The sequence below is a fragment of the Caenorhabditis remanei genome, chromosome X, assembly GCF_010183535.1.
Source record: "Caenorhabditis remanei strain PX506 chromosome X, whole genome shotgun sequence".
In the NCBI taxonomy this organism is placed as follows: Eukaryota; Metazoa; Nematoda; class Chromadorea; order Rhabditida; family Rhabditidae; genus Caenorhabditis; species Caenorhabditis remanei.
In genome coordinates this window covers 17,584,645-17,602,195 of record NC_071333.1, presented here as the reverse complement: position 1 = coordinate 17,602,195, position 17,551 = coordinate 17,584,645, and the positions used below count along the sequence as shown (strand labels likewise).

At 36.2% G+C, this 17,551-nt stretch overlaps 3 protein-coding genes across 3 annotated transcripts; 1 reads left to right on the top strand and 2 right to left on the bottom strand.

Annotated features, from left to right (window-relative positions):
- Positions 1 to 381: 381 nt before the first annotated feature.
- GCK72_025561 (uncharacterized protein) lies at positions 382 to 1,063 on the bottom strand (the record flags this gene model as incomplete). The annotated part of the gene is made up of 3 exons (XM_003106124.2): positions 382 to 580; positions 665 to 898; positions 945 to 1,063. 3 exons carry the CDS (start codon positions 1,061 to 1,063, stop codon positions 382 to 384), a joined length of 552 nt encoding a protein of 183 aa, XP_003106172.2.
- A 5,264-nt stretch (positions 1,064 to 6,327) lies between these two features.
- Positions 6,328 to 8,319, bottom strand: GCK72_025560 (uncharacterized protein; the record flags this gene model as incomplete). Its single annotated transcript, XM_053736390.1, has 11 exons — positions 6,328 to 6,438; positions 6,489 to 6,605; positions 6,651 to 6,750; positions 6,809 to 6,898; positions 6,946 to 7,084; positions 7,145 to 7,356; positions 7,424 to 7,548; positions 7,596 to 7,834; positions 7,878 to 7,989; positions 8,043 to 8,215; positions 8,259 to 8,319. 11 exons carry the CDS (start codon positions 8,317 to 8,319, stop codon positions 6,328 to 6,330), a joined length of 1,479 nt encoding a protein of 492 aa, XP_053579956.1.
- Positions 8,320 to 12,255: 3,936 nt separating this feature from the next.
- Positions 12,256 to 14,220, top strand: GCK72_025559 (uncharacterized protein; the record flags this gene model as incomplete). Its single annotated transcript, XM_003106137.2, has 8 exons — positions 12,256 to 12,325; positions 12,379 to 12,580; positions 12,633 to 12,762; positions 12,816 to 13,051; positions 13,104 to 13,604; positions 13,658 to 13,806; positions 13,852 to 13,963; positions 14,199 to 14,220. The coding sequence occupies 8 exons, from the start codon at positions 12,256 to 12,258 to the stop codon at positions 14,218 to 14,220; spliced, it is 1,422 nt and encodes a 473-aa protein (XP_003106185.2).
- Positions 14,221 to 17,551: the final 3,331 nt, after the last annotated feature.

Sequence of the window (17,551 nt, the reverse complement as noted above, 5' to 3'; positions counted from 1 at the left end):
GTGAATAATTTTGTGCAATTCGTGATGTCTTTTTTTCTTTCTCTCTCTCTGTCTATCTCTTCAACAAATTGTAGTTTTATTTAATAACTTTGAAAAAATATTTTATTGGTTTCCTCTCAGACATATATACAGCAGGTAAACACAGAAAATAGATGAAATAGATGCATAAATCATGTGTTATGTTGTTAAATCTGCATAAAAGCCCCATCCCTCATCACCATCTCCCATCATTCGACTAGTTGTTGAACTCGAATGCCGAACGTCCGCTGAAAAAGGTAACTAGAATTCTGAATTCGAAATCATTTCTGAATTTTATATGAATAGCATCTAGGAATCTTCAAAAATCTTCATAAAACAACGGCACAACTTCAGAAGAACTACTTACGTCAACATTTGGACACGTGGAGTGAGCATCGGCGAGGCGTGAGCTGTAGCACGCGACGCATGAGCGAGACGATCCGCTAGGAACGATGTCATGAGCATCCATGCGCGGACGGTCTCCTTGTGACGACGTCCTGGTCCATTCCACTCCGTAGCCGTGTTCAACAGGCTCTCCGCGAAGTTCTCCCAGTGTTTTCCGCTGAAAAATCCATCCCGTCAGTTGGAACTTTTAAATATCAAAGAGTACATCCGATGCGATTATGATAACATGCGTGTTACTCACGTGATTTTGAAATCGGAATGTCCTCGGCCGATCAAGTCCAACCATGGCTTGACACTTGCCTCCAGATCTTCAAGGTTGTCCACAGAAGATTGAACCAGGTCGACAAAGTATTTGATGTGACGATTCTCGGTTTCTTTATCGCCAAAGATCGAATGGTTCACTTCAGAGATGCGAATGAACGCTTCGAGAGCGGCCTTCCCAAACTGAGTCTTTGGAATACGACCCCAAGATTTTCTGGAACAAAACTATTTCTAGAATCCGGTCAGTGAGAAAAGCGAACCTAATGAGTTTATGATGATCCGGAACCAAGTTCAACTGTCGCGAAGTTGCTGGCGAGGCGCTGCGGCAGCGACGAAGTGGTTTCGGAGCAGCGAGTTGGTTGGCAGTAAGACGCGACATACTCATACAGCGCTGTAATTTCAAAGCAATAACATTCAAGGCACTAAAAGAGAGAAAAGTGAAAAGCAACCGACTAGTAAAGTTGTTTTATATGAAAATAAAACAGAAACTTTTGAGATGTCGCAAGCGGCGCTGACGTGGAGATGTACAACCGGGGACTAAGCAACCGAATGGACACGTTGCGCAAAGATGTCATGAGCTTCTAATTTCAAGTGGTGTAGAGAAAGGGCGGGACCCTTCCCTTTTTTTGGGAGAAGAAGGAAGAAAATAAATGGGTGGCTCTGCCTCTGCTTCCATCTTGCCAAAAATCTAGAATATTAAGGAACTACATTCAAGACACACGTCAGAAATGGGGAAGGGAAAATGTAAAATTGATGGATACAAAAGGAGCATATTTCCCAATATTTTCCAATTATAAAACCTGACAACTGGCAGGAAAATAAGAGTGATTGTAGTCTATTGGAAAAGGTGTCAAGCATCTACGAGATTTTGAATAAATCATATTGATGAAGTGAGTTCTATCGAGAAAGCCGGATATCATCTCTCTTCTAATGTGATATGATAGATTCTCTTTTTTCCAGTCTTTTTTCCTAAGTCAGTCCAATAAAAGTTCTTAAATTGAAATGGAATCGAGGATGATGTCAATGTAGCTCCAATAAAAAAGTAGATGTAAACAGAATGAGGGCTTTTCTTTCACATCCAAGACGGACGGATTTTTGAGAAATGTGTATATGGTGAGAGAGAATATGAAATAGAGAGTAAGTGATTCATGAGTGAGAGCAAGGCGCATTAACGAATTCCCTCTTGGCCATCTGACTTACCTGGTCCTCATCTAGAGATATTGGTGAGAAGGACAACTCCGGAGACGCATCTATTTCATGATGGAACATTCTTGGCGGTTTTTTGTTTGGTTGCTCTGAAAAACTGATGGAATAAAAATTGGTTTGTTATAATTGAAGATTATAAGGTTTTCAAAATCTTCGAATGTTCCTATAACAATAAATATCCATTTTTGTTTCAATGATTCGTAGATTAGAAGAATAGACAAAACAGCACGAGGAGCCAATTGACAGCACTTTGTATGTCATTAAAGAGAAACAGAATCAAGGAAACTAAAAGGAAAAAGCAGAAGAAGACGATGTGGTTTGGTTTTCATTGGAATCGTCATGATGGGAAAAAATAAATGAGAAAAGGAAAGAAAAATTTAAATTAGTGCATCGAGTTGGTGGAAGGTAGTGCTGGTAATACATTCATCTAGAAAACGTTGTCTCGGAATTGATATTCAAAACTAAAAAAAGTTGGACCGATGTGGCTGAAAGCAGACTTGCCGGATTCCACACTGGTTAACCTGGATTCAGAAAATGTACCAATTTTTTATTGATAGTGTTCATATTTTGAAGAATTATTCAATTTTTTGTCGCATTTCAATACATACTTGTCATTTTTAGTCAAAAAACTGAAAAAACTTTCCAAAAAATTTGAATTTTCCATTATTGTACTAAAAACCCGGATGTTGTCAAGGCGCTCAAAAGATTCCAGGAAGAGACAAAGAAAACAAAAATGAATTCAGAGAAAATTAGTGCATTCTTGAATGATCAATTGACCAGAATGTTACATAAACTGAAAATGTGGACTCTGTAGAAAGATCTGTGGATTCTGTAATAAAAATTTGTAAAACATAAAATTTATAAATTCTGATAGCGAGGTTTTTGGCTCCTCACGATAAGATCCGAAGCATCATTACTCATATGAAGTAAGCTGTCAAACACATTCGGAGAAAGGGCAAGATACGAGAAAAAAAATTAATCTCATTGCAAGTGAATTTCTTAGAAAATTTCTCAGAAAAAAAACCTAAGACAATTTTTCATCTTGGCATCAAAAAAATTTCCCACCCGACTTAAAATGAAGTGGTACCAGAGTCCCTAGATGACTCAAGACAAAACGCTTTTTCGTTCCAATTAATTAAATGACGTCAACTATGTGCGCTGAATTCATGGTACGTTTGCTCGATGTTGATTGATGCATGTTAATTTTTCAAATTTATTCCATGACCAACGTAAAACGGGGGAATTTTTCTCTAAAGTGAGGACACTGAAAAAAAATGGGTTAAGAGGTTCCAAGACAGTGGACCACATGAGAATGCGTAAAGAAAACGAGGAATACACGTTTAATTGAATTAAATTAGAGCATCTCCTCCTTCTTCCACGCTGTCGACGGTTCTTTGCTACACAGGAAACGTGATGACAATATTTTTTTCAGATTTGATTATTTTTGGTTGTATATCATGTTTTCATATTTTTTCGAGAGGAAACATTGTCTGGTATGCAACAGAGATGTTTTTCTGAAATAATAATTATATGGAAATAATAGAGTAATTTTTTATTATCATAATTCTGAAATTCATTCCAGCATGAATTTTGTATTTTTCATGATTGCATACCTGTTTCGTGAAATTATTTCCGGAAAACCGTGAATCTAGCTAATCATAGCTGCTTCACACCTTACATAAAACATTGTTGCCAATACTTGTGGTCAGAAATCGCAGTGATTAAGTTGTACATAACACAACTTGAATCGCTGGGAGTTCGGAGCACATGTAGCAACTTTACCAGCTGGAATAATAGTGGTATTAGCAGATGATTATGAGCACCATAGTTGTATTGAATAGTTTTCAGCTGCTCAGAAGTAGACTTATGGAGAATAACAGGTGATATGCTGATCATAAAAAGAGAGAAATGCATATTGAAGTGAACTGAAGCGGAATACAAAGCTAGAAATAATATGATTAGGACATTATCATGATTGCATACCTGTTTACTGACGTCATGTAAGATTTGTTTATGGTTTGGCTTTATAGTTCAGTAGATAGCAAGAGATAAAAGATTAGACTGTGGAAGTTCCGCATGTATAGAAAGTGATATCATATCTAGTTGACCAGCTTTGACAGCTCCAAAAACTGAAATGAGCCAAAAAGTCAGAGTAGTGACTGTGAGATCAGTAAATGTTAGATGAACAAAACCAAGAACTGTAATGAAAAATAAATGTTTTATAAATCTGCTTGTAGCTTCCTCATTGGAGAAGTTTTTTCTTTTCTACCTATTTTGAATTAATGTGAATGAGTGACTATGAGTTAAAGATTTTCATAACATTGCTTCATATACTACTTTATTAGATTCTGTACGTTATAAAAGTGGTCCTTACTTTCTCATTGAAAACATATTCAGAAAATATTTAATTGTCTGAATTAATTAGTAAAACAATTCTGTTGCCTAAAAACATGAGAAGAAATAGCAGTACCTCAATTTTTCACAATGAAAATTGAGTTGCTCCTATTTCTTGTCACATATAGCAACAGTAGGAATATTAGAAATGTTCAACAGGGCGAATTTATTGAATGCATAGAATCGAATAGCATACTGTATAATCAGATTAGTCATTCGCGTAGATAAAAAGGTGCAGGCTGTCCATGCGCAGATCTCCTTCTTTTATGTCTTTTTTTCTGGATCATGCTCCGCCCCGCCGCGCTCTTCATAAAATTTTGCTCAATAATTAGATGATAACGTATAGACATGAGCAGCCTAATTAATTGGATACAAGAATACGAACATTATACTGGATAGTTTAGGAAGTCTGAAATTGCAAGTTGTATCTGAAAAATAAACTTTTACAGTTGTTACCAGTTTAGTAACTAATGTGGATCCTCTAAGCTGTTTATGTTCCTCGAAACATTGGAAAAGCTAAAACTGATGTTGAACAGTTTTTAGTTCAAAGTGGAAAGAGAATCGATGCGAGTGGAATTCTGAACAGATACATTCGCGACATAAAATCAAATGTGGAAAAACTGATTAAGTATAATAGATGTCAATTTTTTGATTATTATTATTAAGGCCTATTCGTACTTTTTTTAAAATGTTTCCAAAAAATACTTAATCTTGTCGTATCTTTCAAAAACTTACCACAATTCACCAGTAAACCCCAGTCACCGTATACTCTCCGGTTTCTCTCTCTACTAGACGTGATTCTTTCTTATCCCCCTACTGTCATTATTATTTTTATGTTGCTGTGTATATTTTCCGCTTTTCTTTTTTCACGATCATATGTTCGAAAAGTAGCGCCGCACCGTTTTTTTGGCTCTCCCTCTCCACATTTGTCCGGTCTGTAAATCAAAAGCTGAACATCCTGCTACCTAATCACATCTCTCTCATAATTGTCTTTTTCATCGAGAGTGATTAAAAAACTGGTAAATGAATTTATGTAAACTAAGGTGTTGGTTAATTACAAATCAGAACAAAAGTGAGACATCGTATCCCACATTTGACCAGACTTGGTCATATAACGTGTTTTCTGTGAGACTCGAGCAACGTGTCATATTTGAAAACAACATTACTAATTTTTGGTTATAAGGCAAGTGTTCTCAAAAATATGAAAAACCTACCGTTCATACACCCCCAAAGTAAATCAAAACTTTTAACTCTACATCTGTGATCAGAAATCACTAGACCTTCAGTTATTAAACGAAAACTGGAGGTGCTAAGAGTTCTGTTCACAGATATTGAGCAATGAATAATTTTATACATATATTGGAAGAAGCGTAGAAATTATAGTGGTTAATATCTGCCGAAGTTCTTATATCGGAATATGATGATAGAGTGAGGGGGACACTTACCAAAGGTTGGATCCGGCATAAACTTGCTAGTGGCAGGAACATATCTATATCCTGTAGACGTCCACATCTATATCTTGTAAACTCCGCCCATTTGACAAAAAAAGAGACGAATAAAAAAAACTTAAGCTTTGTGGATCAGGAAACTTTACATTTTGAAAACTACATCATTTTGAGGAAGAACAGGAGAACTCTACCTTGCCCCCTCTCCCCATCTCGGTTATTCCATCGGTTATTCCATTACCTTAATTATCTTCTCTTCTTCTGTTAATTAATTAATTATCTATTTCTTCAGTTCCCTACTTTCTTTTATTTTCTCCCTCCTACCAGGTATATAGCCTCGCGAGGGGCTTTATCTGTTCTTCTGTATATTTTTATGGTTTATAATCCCAGTCAATAAATAACTTAAATTAAATTAAATTAAACACAGGTGTCTTATACTAACAAAATACCACTCCTTGTCATAAATGCATCTGTACTCTTCGCTATTCACATAACGTTTTGCTGTTAATACAACAATATTTCTTCGAAAACTGTTCTTCGAAAAAACAATAAAACATAAACTGATTGTGAGATCAGAAATATATGCTAAACGTAAAATTCAATACAATGCCACTACTCTTTCAAGACGTTTGTTATGTTTCACAATGGTTGCCGCCAAACTTCGCAGTGATTCCAGATTCCCACTCTCGACTGCACTCTCAAGACATTTCTGAATTAAAAACTTATTTTTTTCCAAATCAGATAAATCACGCTACATACTTCTTGTAGATAAGCATCAAGTTCTGTTAGAATAACTTTTGTCGCTTGCATCGCACTTCTGTCCAAACTCATGTCTCTGGTTTCGCTGTTCATTTCTTCCACTTTTTTGATTATACTCTGAAAAAATACGCATGACTGAAACTTGAACAAACTGAATATTACATCGATTTCTTCCTCCAGAATCCCAACAATGTAGAATGAAAATGATACTTTGTTCGTGGCGGACCAATCTTCCTGAGTCTCGAAAACTTCACGACTCACTCTGAAGTGCAATATTGGAAATAATGGGACTATCTGTGATAAATATTTAAAAAACTAACGTGACTAGTTTCTGAACAACTTTTTTAAAACTGGTGCATATCGGCTCAACTTTTTGTTCTGGGCTGTAGTTAGTCATAAAATTTGATTTTCTAAAATTTTGCTATTATAAATACGTATTTCATGTTGTCATGCATACTTTGTGATCTCATGTGCCAATATCGTGGAGAACAGATCCAGCAGATATAAATAAGTCTTCCGTGTCCATTCACTTATTTCCTCTTTATACAGAAACTGCAGTAGCGAAATATGATTCAACGCTTTCTCTAGACGGGCTGCTGTAAAAATGTAAAAATACCAAACAAACCAAACTTTCCAAAGAAAGGTCACAAAGTTACCTGTCACCCTTATATCAGGAAATGAACCAAGGTATTCGATATCAAAAAATGATAACTGTATCAGCAACTTTGTCCTCTCTCCCATATCAGGTTGAAAACAAAATGTTTGAATTGTCTGTGATAAGATCAAGGTTATTGATCTCGCATCAGAATCAATGTTACGTATACGGCCATTCAGATTGAAATTCCTTGCAATATTCTCCAATATGAACCTATAATCTTGAAATGGTTATATGAATTCTTCACATCATATTAGTGTTATCGAAAAAATCCCCCTACCTCTCGAATATCAATTCCTTCGACATCTTTCTGTCTTCGATCTCATTGATAAGTAATAATAAGTCGATTTTCATGGAGAACGATGTTTTGTCATAGAAAACCGTGTCCAAGCATGATAACGCCGCCTGAATATGGTGTTTACTAATACAACACATAAAATTTGAACACCAACTTTCAAAAGCTTCCGGTTTTTCATAAAACCAACATGATAAAGTTCGTCTAGTCTAGCCTCCATATTCGGAACGCGACTCTTTGGAATGATAAACATGAATTGTTCGTGATGAGGGATATCAGTTTGAGTCCACCATTCGAAAATCATATCAACTGTTGCATCCACTACAGGCGGCGGTGGTTCCACTGTCACAGGTATAACTTTTTCTTTCTTCTTCGGTTTGATTTTTTTCTTAGAATCTGAAATCAGATCTGGTTTTTTCTTTTTGCAAGAATATCTCACCTTTGACTTTTTTCTTCTTTTTCTTCAATGCCTGCAGTTTTCCTTTTTTCTTCAGTGATGCCTTAGGTTTGGTTTCTTCTGGTACCGGCAATGGCGGAGAATCGGGTACAATCTGAAGAAAACAGAAAATATGGAAACAAAGTGTTTTAATTTTTTGAAACTTACAGCTGAAAAATCTAGAACCACAGGTTTGGTAACAGTTATGAATAAAGATTTCGTTTGTGTCATATCAGTCAGCAATTGAATCAGTGGTGAGCAGTCGCCATCAACTAAACTTTTTGCAGATGTATCCTCGCAGTTTGTAAATTCCACAAGATGTCGGTAGACCCATTGTTGAGCTGAAACAAAAAAATAATAATGAACTACTCTGATAAACAATACCAGTTTCTTCCTTGTTTTCAAAATCTTCATTTTCACTATGCGAAGAGCTAGTAGTGCTCATATTTGTAGCATTAGGTGTGAAATAGGGGGAAGGGCAATGGAAATAAGCAATAAAATTTGACACCGCGGGTCAGTCAAAGCGTGTGGTGGTCAGTCAAGCGTAAACTGATATTTTGCAGGTCAATATTAAGTAAAGAGAAAGTATAGAAACAGAAAAAATGTTATTAATATATAGTAAAGCCTAAAAAAGGAAAAGGAAGCACAATGCGAGAAGGACAAATTTGATATTGAATTTTGATCATACTTGCAAACTGGGCCGGCGCATAGCTTTAAGCACAATATTATGATCTAAAAATTATACCAAAATGTAGATCTTACCAAGTTCTATGTCTGCAATGTACTACGGGCCGGATAGCAAATCGGTAATGCGCCGTGTTCTGCAAAAAGGCCAAAAAACGCAAAAATGACCAAAAAGCCAGACCTATGGCACATTAACGGTCCGTCATCCTGCCCGTAATTGTTCACACACATAGAACTCGTTGAGATCTACATTTTAGTTGTATATTTCTGATCATAATATTGCGTTTCAAGCGCGTTCTCAAAATAATATTTCCCAACGACACGGTCATTTACTCACCCACCATAAAAACGAGGTTAGGTCTACTGCCCTATGTCTTCTGCATCGCATATCTCATACAGACTATGCATTGATTTTTGAGAACATACCAGTTTTGATTATTTCACATTTACCAAGTTTCTATACTTTCTTTCCCCAGTCCTTCCTTTTGTAAATTCTAATAAAAATTGAGAAACTTTTCGGACTCAAAAAATCAAAAGATGGCAAGTTTTTTTTCTAGTGAGGCTATTCACATTGAAATCAACTATTGTATTTTTTCTACGATTTTTTTTCAACAAAAAAACTGTTGACATTTTTCAAAACTTCAAATCTTTGATTTCATTTTTCAAACACTCATCCGATTAAAGATTTTGACAATTTTTCAAGTTTTTCAATGTAAAAGTAGTTTTTTTTTGAATCTAACATCGATACATATTCAAATCACCCATTGTCCTGCCTCTATTGTCGCCTTTTCTGCAGCCACTCTGTAACCTTCTCTCCAAACTTGAATAAAAGTCATCGATCAAACTCGTATCAAGTCAGTCGTCGATAGGATACCTAAAAACATAAGACCTTCCTTTTTCTTTTTCTCTATATCTATATATGAAAAACGGGATACTCTATTGTTTAACGATGCCAGAGATACTCTAACTTCTCATACATCATGTACAGTGCAGCAGATTTTGCGATAGCAGGGAGAAAGAATGCCTCCTACCCTTTTAACACCATCAATCATTGATTGGCCATAAAGTTTTTGCGGCAGTATCGCCTTTCGAGACACATTTACCTCTTAGTCTCGAGATTTATTGGTGGAAGTCATATCAGTAGGTGGAATATAACTGTCAGCTGTGGGAAGATAGGTTTGGTTATCTTGCTGATCTAACTATTGAGTTTGCTCAATATTTTCATCATATCAAAACAGTTATCTTATCTAACTGTTTGTATTTGTCCTCTTTTGTTTTTTTGGACAACTTGCCTCATCGCACCTCGTTTTTTTGTAGATATTTGTTTGAACTACACCAACTAGAAGGCCATCAACACAAAAAATTGTTCTAGACTGCCATATAGATCATCTCGTATCATCATTTCCTATTTTTCTGTTGCAATTCATAATTCACATCTCTATCGTGGAAATTTTCGATTGTTTCGGTGTTCTCTGTGTTCTTTTCACGTATTGCGTGCAAACTTTTTTCTCGCTGTGTTATGTTCCATATGGATTATCATATTTGGGACTAACCGGTTCCCGCATATACATTTCTTTTCTAGAATGTTGTAGAAAATCTCAGAATCTGTCCTATCACGTCATTTTTTTTCATCATTTGACGAACTTTTGAAAAACACGCGATTCTTATTCCTATCTTTTATATTCAATACGGTTCACTGGTTTTACTAGTACTGTTTTTGGCAGAAATTCTGGCCGACTGACCAGGATTTCTCACGTCATTCATTCGCTTTTATTTTGTGAAACTTTGTTAATTTTTTGCACCATAAAACCAGTGAATCGATTTTTTCGGACGGTCTATTTTGTTGGTACCTAGAACAATATCTGAGAAGTAAAAAGCAAATAAAGTATTTTTACTTTTCAGAAATAAAGTAATCTAGCTAAAGATAGAAATGAATTTTTCATTTTAGAGACTAGTTCCGAGTAGCAAAAAAGTTGTGAGTTACACCCAAAATTTTTCATTTGGTTCAAGCTACTGCCAAATATTAGAAATTTTCTATCCACTTCCCTGAAACGCAACTCGCTTTCCAAAAAACTTAAAAACTTGTCCGAATGACCCAAATGACGTCTAGACACTGGCAGGTGGTAATAGCGGTATGTCGAAAAAGAACGAATGTGTTAACTCTATCATCATTTGCACTTGTTGGTCCTTCCAATTTCACCAGGAGAGAAAGAGGAGAGATTGAGTAGTAGAGAAGTCAAGTTTTCATTTTGTCAAATCTCGTTGATCCATTGTTAAGAAAATGTTTATTTTGGACATTTTAACTTTTGTGAGCTAATTTTAATAGCAGTGAATGTCGTTGCCGCATATGAAAATTGATTTGAAAAAAGTCATAAAGATTATTTTGAAAAACACCAAAAAACGCGGAATTCTGAAAAACGTTTGAAGTCAAAAACCATATTCTCCGTAAATCGACATATACCATGCGTTTTTTTGACGTAAATCGGCAGGAACTCAGCTCTTCCATTCAAGACCCGCTTTGACTAACTCCATGCGGCAAAATTTCTGCACTAGGCCCATTCCACTGGTCTGACTACGTTGAAATATTTTTTCGGTGAACCTCTCATGATCAAGTTTTGATTTTTGAATCACTTCGATCTACATATAGTGGTTGTCAATTTTTTAAAGCTGGAAAATGTTCATCGCGAGAGAAACTTCGTTTCTAGAAGCTTTAATAGATAGTTCAAAAAAAGCCCATCGCAAATTTTACCATAAATGATTTTCGCAAAGTTATTTGTGGAAATTTTTAATTCACTTACAGATGTTGTAAAATGTCTGTGTAGAGTGCACTGTCATCTTCGAACCTTACTTGGTCGTCCTCTGATTTTGAATTCTATTTCAACCTCTCCCCGTTTTGGTTTAATCCTGAACTAGAAAAATAGGGATAGGAAAACATGAGTCACGACATGAAAAATGGAAACCGTCATAACACCGTCAAAATTCGGAAACATTTTTTGTGACTTGATGTTTTCCAATAACTTTTTTGGTGGTTCCCTTTTTGTAGAATAAAGTTTCAAATTGAATTCTGTTTCCATTCCCAAAGATCTGAAGATCATACGCAATATATTCTCAGAAACCACAAATTTGCCGAATGTCATAGTTCCATCTACTGTAGAAAGGAACTTGTTATCACTGATGATATGATTTTCTCTATACTTGGTTTTTTGAACTTGTCACATCAAATTAACTTCATTTTCCCTCTCATCAATAGATTTCAGACATCAGCATTAGAAATTGTAGAAGAAATTTGATTTGACTTTTGGCTTCTGTTCTTTATCAAAATATCTTTATCAAAGCGATCTATTTTTTCGAGAAGTTAGCAACCAGAAAAAAAGGAGATGTATCTTTTCTTCTTCGAATCACTTTTCAAGTTCAGTTTGCAAGTTTGTTACTTGTGACGGTACATGGATCCCCCATAGAAATGCAAATTCCTATGACGTTTGCATTTCTGATATGTAAATTTTCTCTCCCACATATTTTCGTATTTTCGTATTTAACAATGATCACACTGTACCGCCTGTATAGTTTATAAAGATGCGCCATCTGCGGTTTTCATCACTTCCCGGTCGTTTTCCGTTTCTTGTTCTCTGCTCTAAATTTTTGAAATACATTCTATTTTCTATTTCACAGGGCTAATCGAAACCTACTGTAACTAAAAATGAAGGAAAAGGGTTCATCAGTCGTCCCATGCTTGGAAAACCGTCAACGGTACATTGTTCTTGCAATTGGTAGGTGGTTTCGTGGCTGACTGTGATTACTAAAAATGAATTATATATTCCAGGAACGCTATGCATCGCTTCAATCGCTTCCAATATGACTGTCATCAACTTTACAATGATTTGCATGGCTCCTAAGACCAACACTTCTGAATTACCCATGACTGATGCTTCAGTGGTGAACTTAGCTTACGATAACAAGCAGAAGTCTATCATTATGTGGGCAGCAGCAGTAGGAACTCTCGCAGCAGCTTGGCCTTTCCATTGGTAAGTTCAAACATTTAAAGAGAATTCTAGATGAAAATGTTTAATTTTAAAGGTTCTACCAACAATTCGGAGCAAGGTCCGTTTTCTTTTTCGCTGGAGCTGTGTCAACTTTATCCACTGCTTTGATGCCACTAGCTGCTCACCTCCATTTCAACTTTTTGGTCATTGCTAGATTCTTCCAGGTAAAAAATAAAATCATTAAAACTGCTACCACCAATTCAAAATTTGTTTCCAGGGAGTAAGTTTCGGAGCAGATTTCGCCGCTATCGGATTGATCGTTGTCAACTGGGCCAGTTTGAAGCAACACGGACTCTTCATCTCACTTCTCTCTTCATTTTCTCAAATCTCGGTGATGTTTACTATGCCAGTCGCCGGAGAGCTTTGTGAATCGTCCTGGGGATGGGAATCCGTCTACTACGTGCACGCTGTGCTCAGTGGTGTTCTCTTCAGTTTGTGGTGGTGGTTCTACAGGTTAGTTTATAAGCTTACACAAATATTTCAATCAATATTTGTTGAATTTTAGAAACAACCCAACTAAACATCCAAAGATGACTGAAATCGAGCTTGAGAAGATTCACAGAGGAAAAGGAGATGTCCAAGCACACGAAAAAGCTCCAATCGCCAAGATCCTTACTAACTCCGTCATGTTGGCAGTTTGGCTCTCTGCCTTCGGAGAATTGATGATGTCTCAATTCATTGTTATGTACGGACCAACATTCTTGAAGGAAGTTCTGGGATTCGCTGTTAACCACACCGGGTACTTTGTTGCCGTGCCACGTGCTCTTCACTTGGCCTTTAAAATCATTTCCGGAGTTGCCAGTGACCGTATTCACTTCTGGTCTGAGAAGACTAAAATGAGAATTTTCAACACGATCGCTTTGATGGTTTCCGGTGCGTTTTTCTGTATTCTCGGTTATCTTCCAAAGGATCAAGCTCATCTCTCCTTGATTGCTCTCTTGGTCATCGAATGCTCCACTGGATTCATCTGCGGAGGTTTCTACAAATGCGCCACCCTTGTAGCCAGGTAATTACCATAGTTATATCGGGATGGACTATAATTTTTAAATTTTTTTTCAGACAACACTCTCACTTCGTCCTTTCCCAAATTCAATTCATCAAGTGCCTTTCTCTCTTCATCGAACCACTTTTGGTCTTCCTGATCTGTACGCACAACACTCTCGAAGAATGGAGAATTGTTTTCCTGACCCACGGAGTTCTTCTCATTGGTGAGTGATTATAGTCAGGTATGAAAAAAACTATAAATGTTTCAGTTGGAAACATTATCTTCTGTTACTACGCTACTGATGAGCCAGCCGATTTCACTCATCTTCCACAAGCACCGAACGGAGAAGAAATGGCCGATGTGCCGCCAGAACGAAGAAGGTGGCTGAACTGTCTCACTACATGTCTCGAATAGTGAAAGGCCCCCTTCTAAAACCGTATTATCCAATTTTGCCTGTTATTTATTTGAATCCATACGTCCATTTTTAACCCCCTTCTCATATCCTTCAATTCTGGGTTGTCATGGTGGTCTGTAAATAAACGTACAGTAAAATATAATAAGTTGCAGGGAAAACCACTGATTCTATTCCCATTCTAATATTTGGTTTATTTTCAGACTCACTGAAAACGAAGCATAATTCGACAACTAACACGGAACTTGATTCAATGGAATGCTGCACCCTGATTTAATTTCTCTAACATTTTCATTTCTATCGGGCATTTTACTGATTTATCTTCTTCCGCTTTGTTGTCAGTTTATGTTTTGAGCTGCTTTCAACAATTTCCATTTGGGTAATATAACATTCATTTTTTTTGCATTCTGATACTTTTATATGTTCTTTTCCTTTCGTTTTTAGGCTAACTTCACTTGAATTTCCTCCTGTTTTTCTTTTGAATGTGATTTGCACGGTTGTAATAATAAAACCTTGTTTTTCTTTGTTTCTCTGAACAGAATATGCAGTATCGGACAAAAAATCTCATATTTCGGGTATTCGACTATAATTTGCAGAATTTTGGTTATATTTAATAAACGTTCTGGTTAGCAAATCATGCTTCACAAGTTCTTTGTACAATTTTCGAAAATAGTGAAAGTTTGAGAAATCGCATATTTTTATTTTAATGACTGGTACATCCTCAAGAAATAGAAAAAACTACTTTATGGTATTATTAGAAAGTTTTTTTTTCGTCACCAAACTATCACGCCCCGTTTGTCAGTGCAAAACTTTTAAGCCAAATGACAATTCTGTTGGAAGATGACAACATCAAAAAGGTGCTCCGCATTTTTTGTTAGTATCAGAATGGCTTCTGGGTTGTTAATATTTATTCAAAAAATCTCTTGTGTTATTGAATCGATATAAATTTTTTAGTACAGATCGATATAAAATCCTATGAGCAAAATGGGGCAAAAAATTCCTCATATTCTGCTGATTTGCACACTTGAGATTGAGACTGTAAATTATTCAAATTTCGTTTTGGAATATATGATTGTTTCATGTATCTCTCAGTTTTAACGCTTAGGAAACTAATATAGTAGTCCCATGCAGTTTCACTTAAGGTTTTTCATAAACTGTTCCATAATTCACCCTCCACGATTTATAATTGAACATCCCAATCAAACGTTCTAAATTTTTCAATGTTACTGATCTCCACTTCACATTTATTTACGGCCAGATATTTTCCAATGTTGTATACTCAATGCGACTTACTCATAAATATCAACAATTTTCAAGTGTAGGCACTTGAACTCTCTATCCGTTTATTTCTGAAAGTTTCCGAGTTTTCGTTCGCGAAAAGTTAGTGAAACATCGTTCCTGTCTGCATTTTCCCCGTTTCTCTCGCGTTTTTTCGCCAACTCCCTTCGAAAAAATGCCGATAACGAACTACAAATATTTGTTCATACTGTTTACAGACACTGTGTACGCTCGGGTGCCAACCGCCAGGCGCTTAGGTTAACGTGTTCTTCTGCATGCTCGAAATTGCACACAGACTCACATTAACACAATTCCGACTGCAGACTTCCATGCTCCAAATTTAACTTTTTCGAACAAAAAACCCTGGACAGAATAAACAGATCATGTGAACCAAATTTCATGAAATGTGTACTTTGCAGGCCAAGACAAAAATATGAAAGTTACTCATCTATTTGCGTGGGAGCCAATGTTCGGTAACGCTATTAAGGGTTTTCGAGATTCAAGTACCTCAGGAAAGTTTTGGTGAAGCAAAACAAGCAAACAAAGTACTAGAGTATTGCCAACTATTGAAAAAATGTCTCGTTGAATACGGAAAATAGAGCAACAGTCTTTTTCAGAAAGCTGAAAAAATCAGAAGACAAACAAGAAAAAAATTGTGTCAGCTGTAATTTTAAACCTGAATTTGTGTTTAAAAAACGCTGTTATTTATATTGCAGACAAAAAATATTCAAAAACTTGCACTTGTTACCAAGCAACAACACTGAAGGGTGCAATTTCCAAGTTTTACAATTTTCAAAACTTTCCAAACCACATGATTTTGGATATAAACATTTCGAAAGCATACAATATGTTTTTGGGGAACGAAACTTCTTTGTGTTGTCATACAAACCTTTTTATTTTTATTTTTCCATGTTTTGTGTTTCCCTTTGAACTTTCTGCACTCCAACCCAACATTTCCATATCTTCTTTCTAAATTCAATCTTTGAACACCGCTAATTCTTCTCCTACATCCACCACCACAAATCAGTCCAAATTCAAAAAAAATCGGTACGACCGTTTTTTGTTTGTTATTCCGTTTTTCCCAACCTTGAACACATCATGCCAGTCTTCCAAAACAACATTTATTCCCAAAAACAGAGTAAAAACGGAATCGAAATTGGTTTGCGCATCAAGTGACTTGCCACACGCCAAAGCCTCGAATAAAAAGGTCGGAGAAGACACATTACCCGAATTTGAATCGCGGTAATCGGTAATCGGTAATTTGTAATTGTAATTTGTAATCGGAGAACAAAAATGAACTCAAAATCATGTACATTACATGGGAATCGGGAAAAAACAAGAGAAAAAGAAGTCGGGCAAAATTGAACAAGTGTCAGTCTGAATTAGGTTCAAACGTGAGCCGTAAATTATGGGTTCTAGTTTTTCTCTTAAAAAATCGACTGAAAAAAACTGAAAAGCAGTTATGACCAAACGTTTCGACAACTTCATTTGTATATTTCTAAACAACTTTTTTCAGATGATTTTCTTTAATTTCTTCCCAATCATTAGACACAGTTAATTGTTGATATAAAATCAACACATTACTCTTATATCTAGTTGAGTGCTTATAGCGCGGGGGGTGCAAAAAAATTTTTTGGCGAAACTTTCGTGTCTCGATTTTTGCCTTTCCGCGCGGAAGCTCTGGGGTTATGTACACTGAAGAAAAATGACATACAAACATTTCTATCAAATAATTTTGAGGGAGTGCGGAAGGAAGAAATTGTGTGCCGCGTGCTCCCCTTTTGTGTGCCGCACTTTGTTCTTACTATATTTCATTTAGTCTTAATTGTAGAATGTAGGTTAGAATTTCTGTTTTCCCTCTTCTCTTGTTTTGCATATTTTGAGTTCACAAGTTCAGAAACGGCTTAGAAATGGAAAAAATTCTCGAAAAAATTTTGCTTTCAGAAATGTCAGCCTTCAACATGAAATTTATGAAATTTATGAAATCTCTATGGTTACTGCTGTCCAAAATTTTCCAACTTTATAATTTCCCAGTTTCATCTCATACCCTTTCTCCCGTCTCTCTTCAGCTTTTCCGCAAATTTTCGAAATTCTTTCTTGTTTTTGGTTTTGTCTTTGCCATTTCGTTGTAGATCAAAATCAAGAATCCTCTAACAGCTGTTACTCCCCCGATCACTTTGTCACTCTCACGTTTTGTTTCTATTGAGACAGAAATCATCGGTGAAAACAGAAAAACGATTTCCCGTGCCCCCAATGCCCCCACTCCGTTGAACAGCTG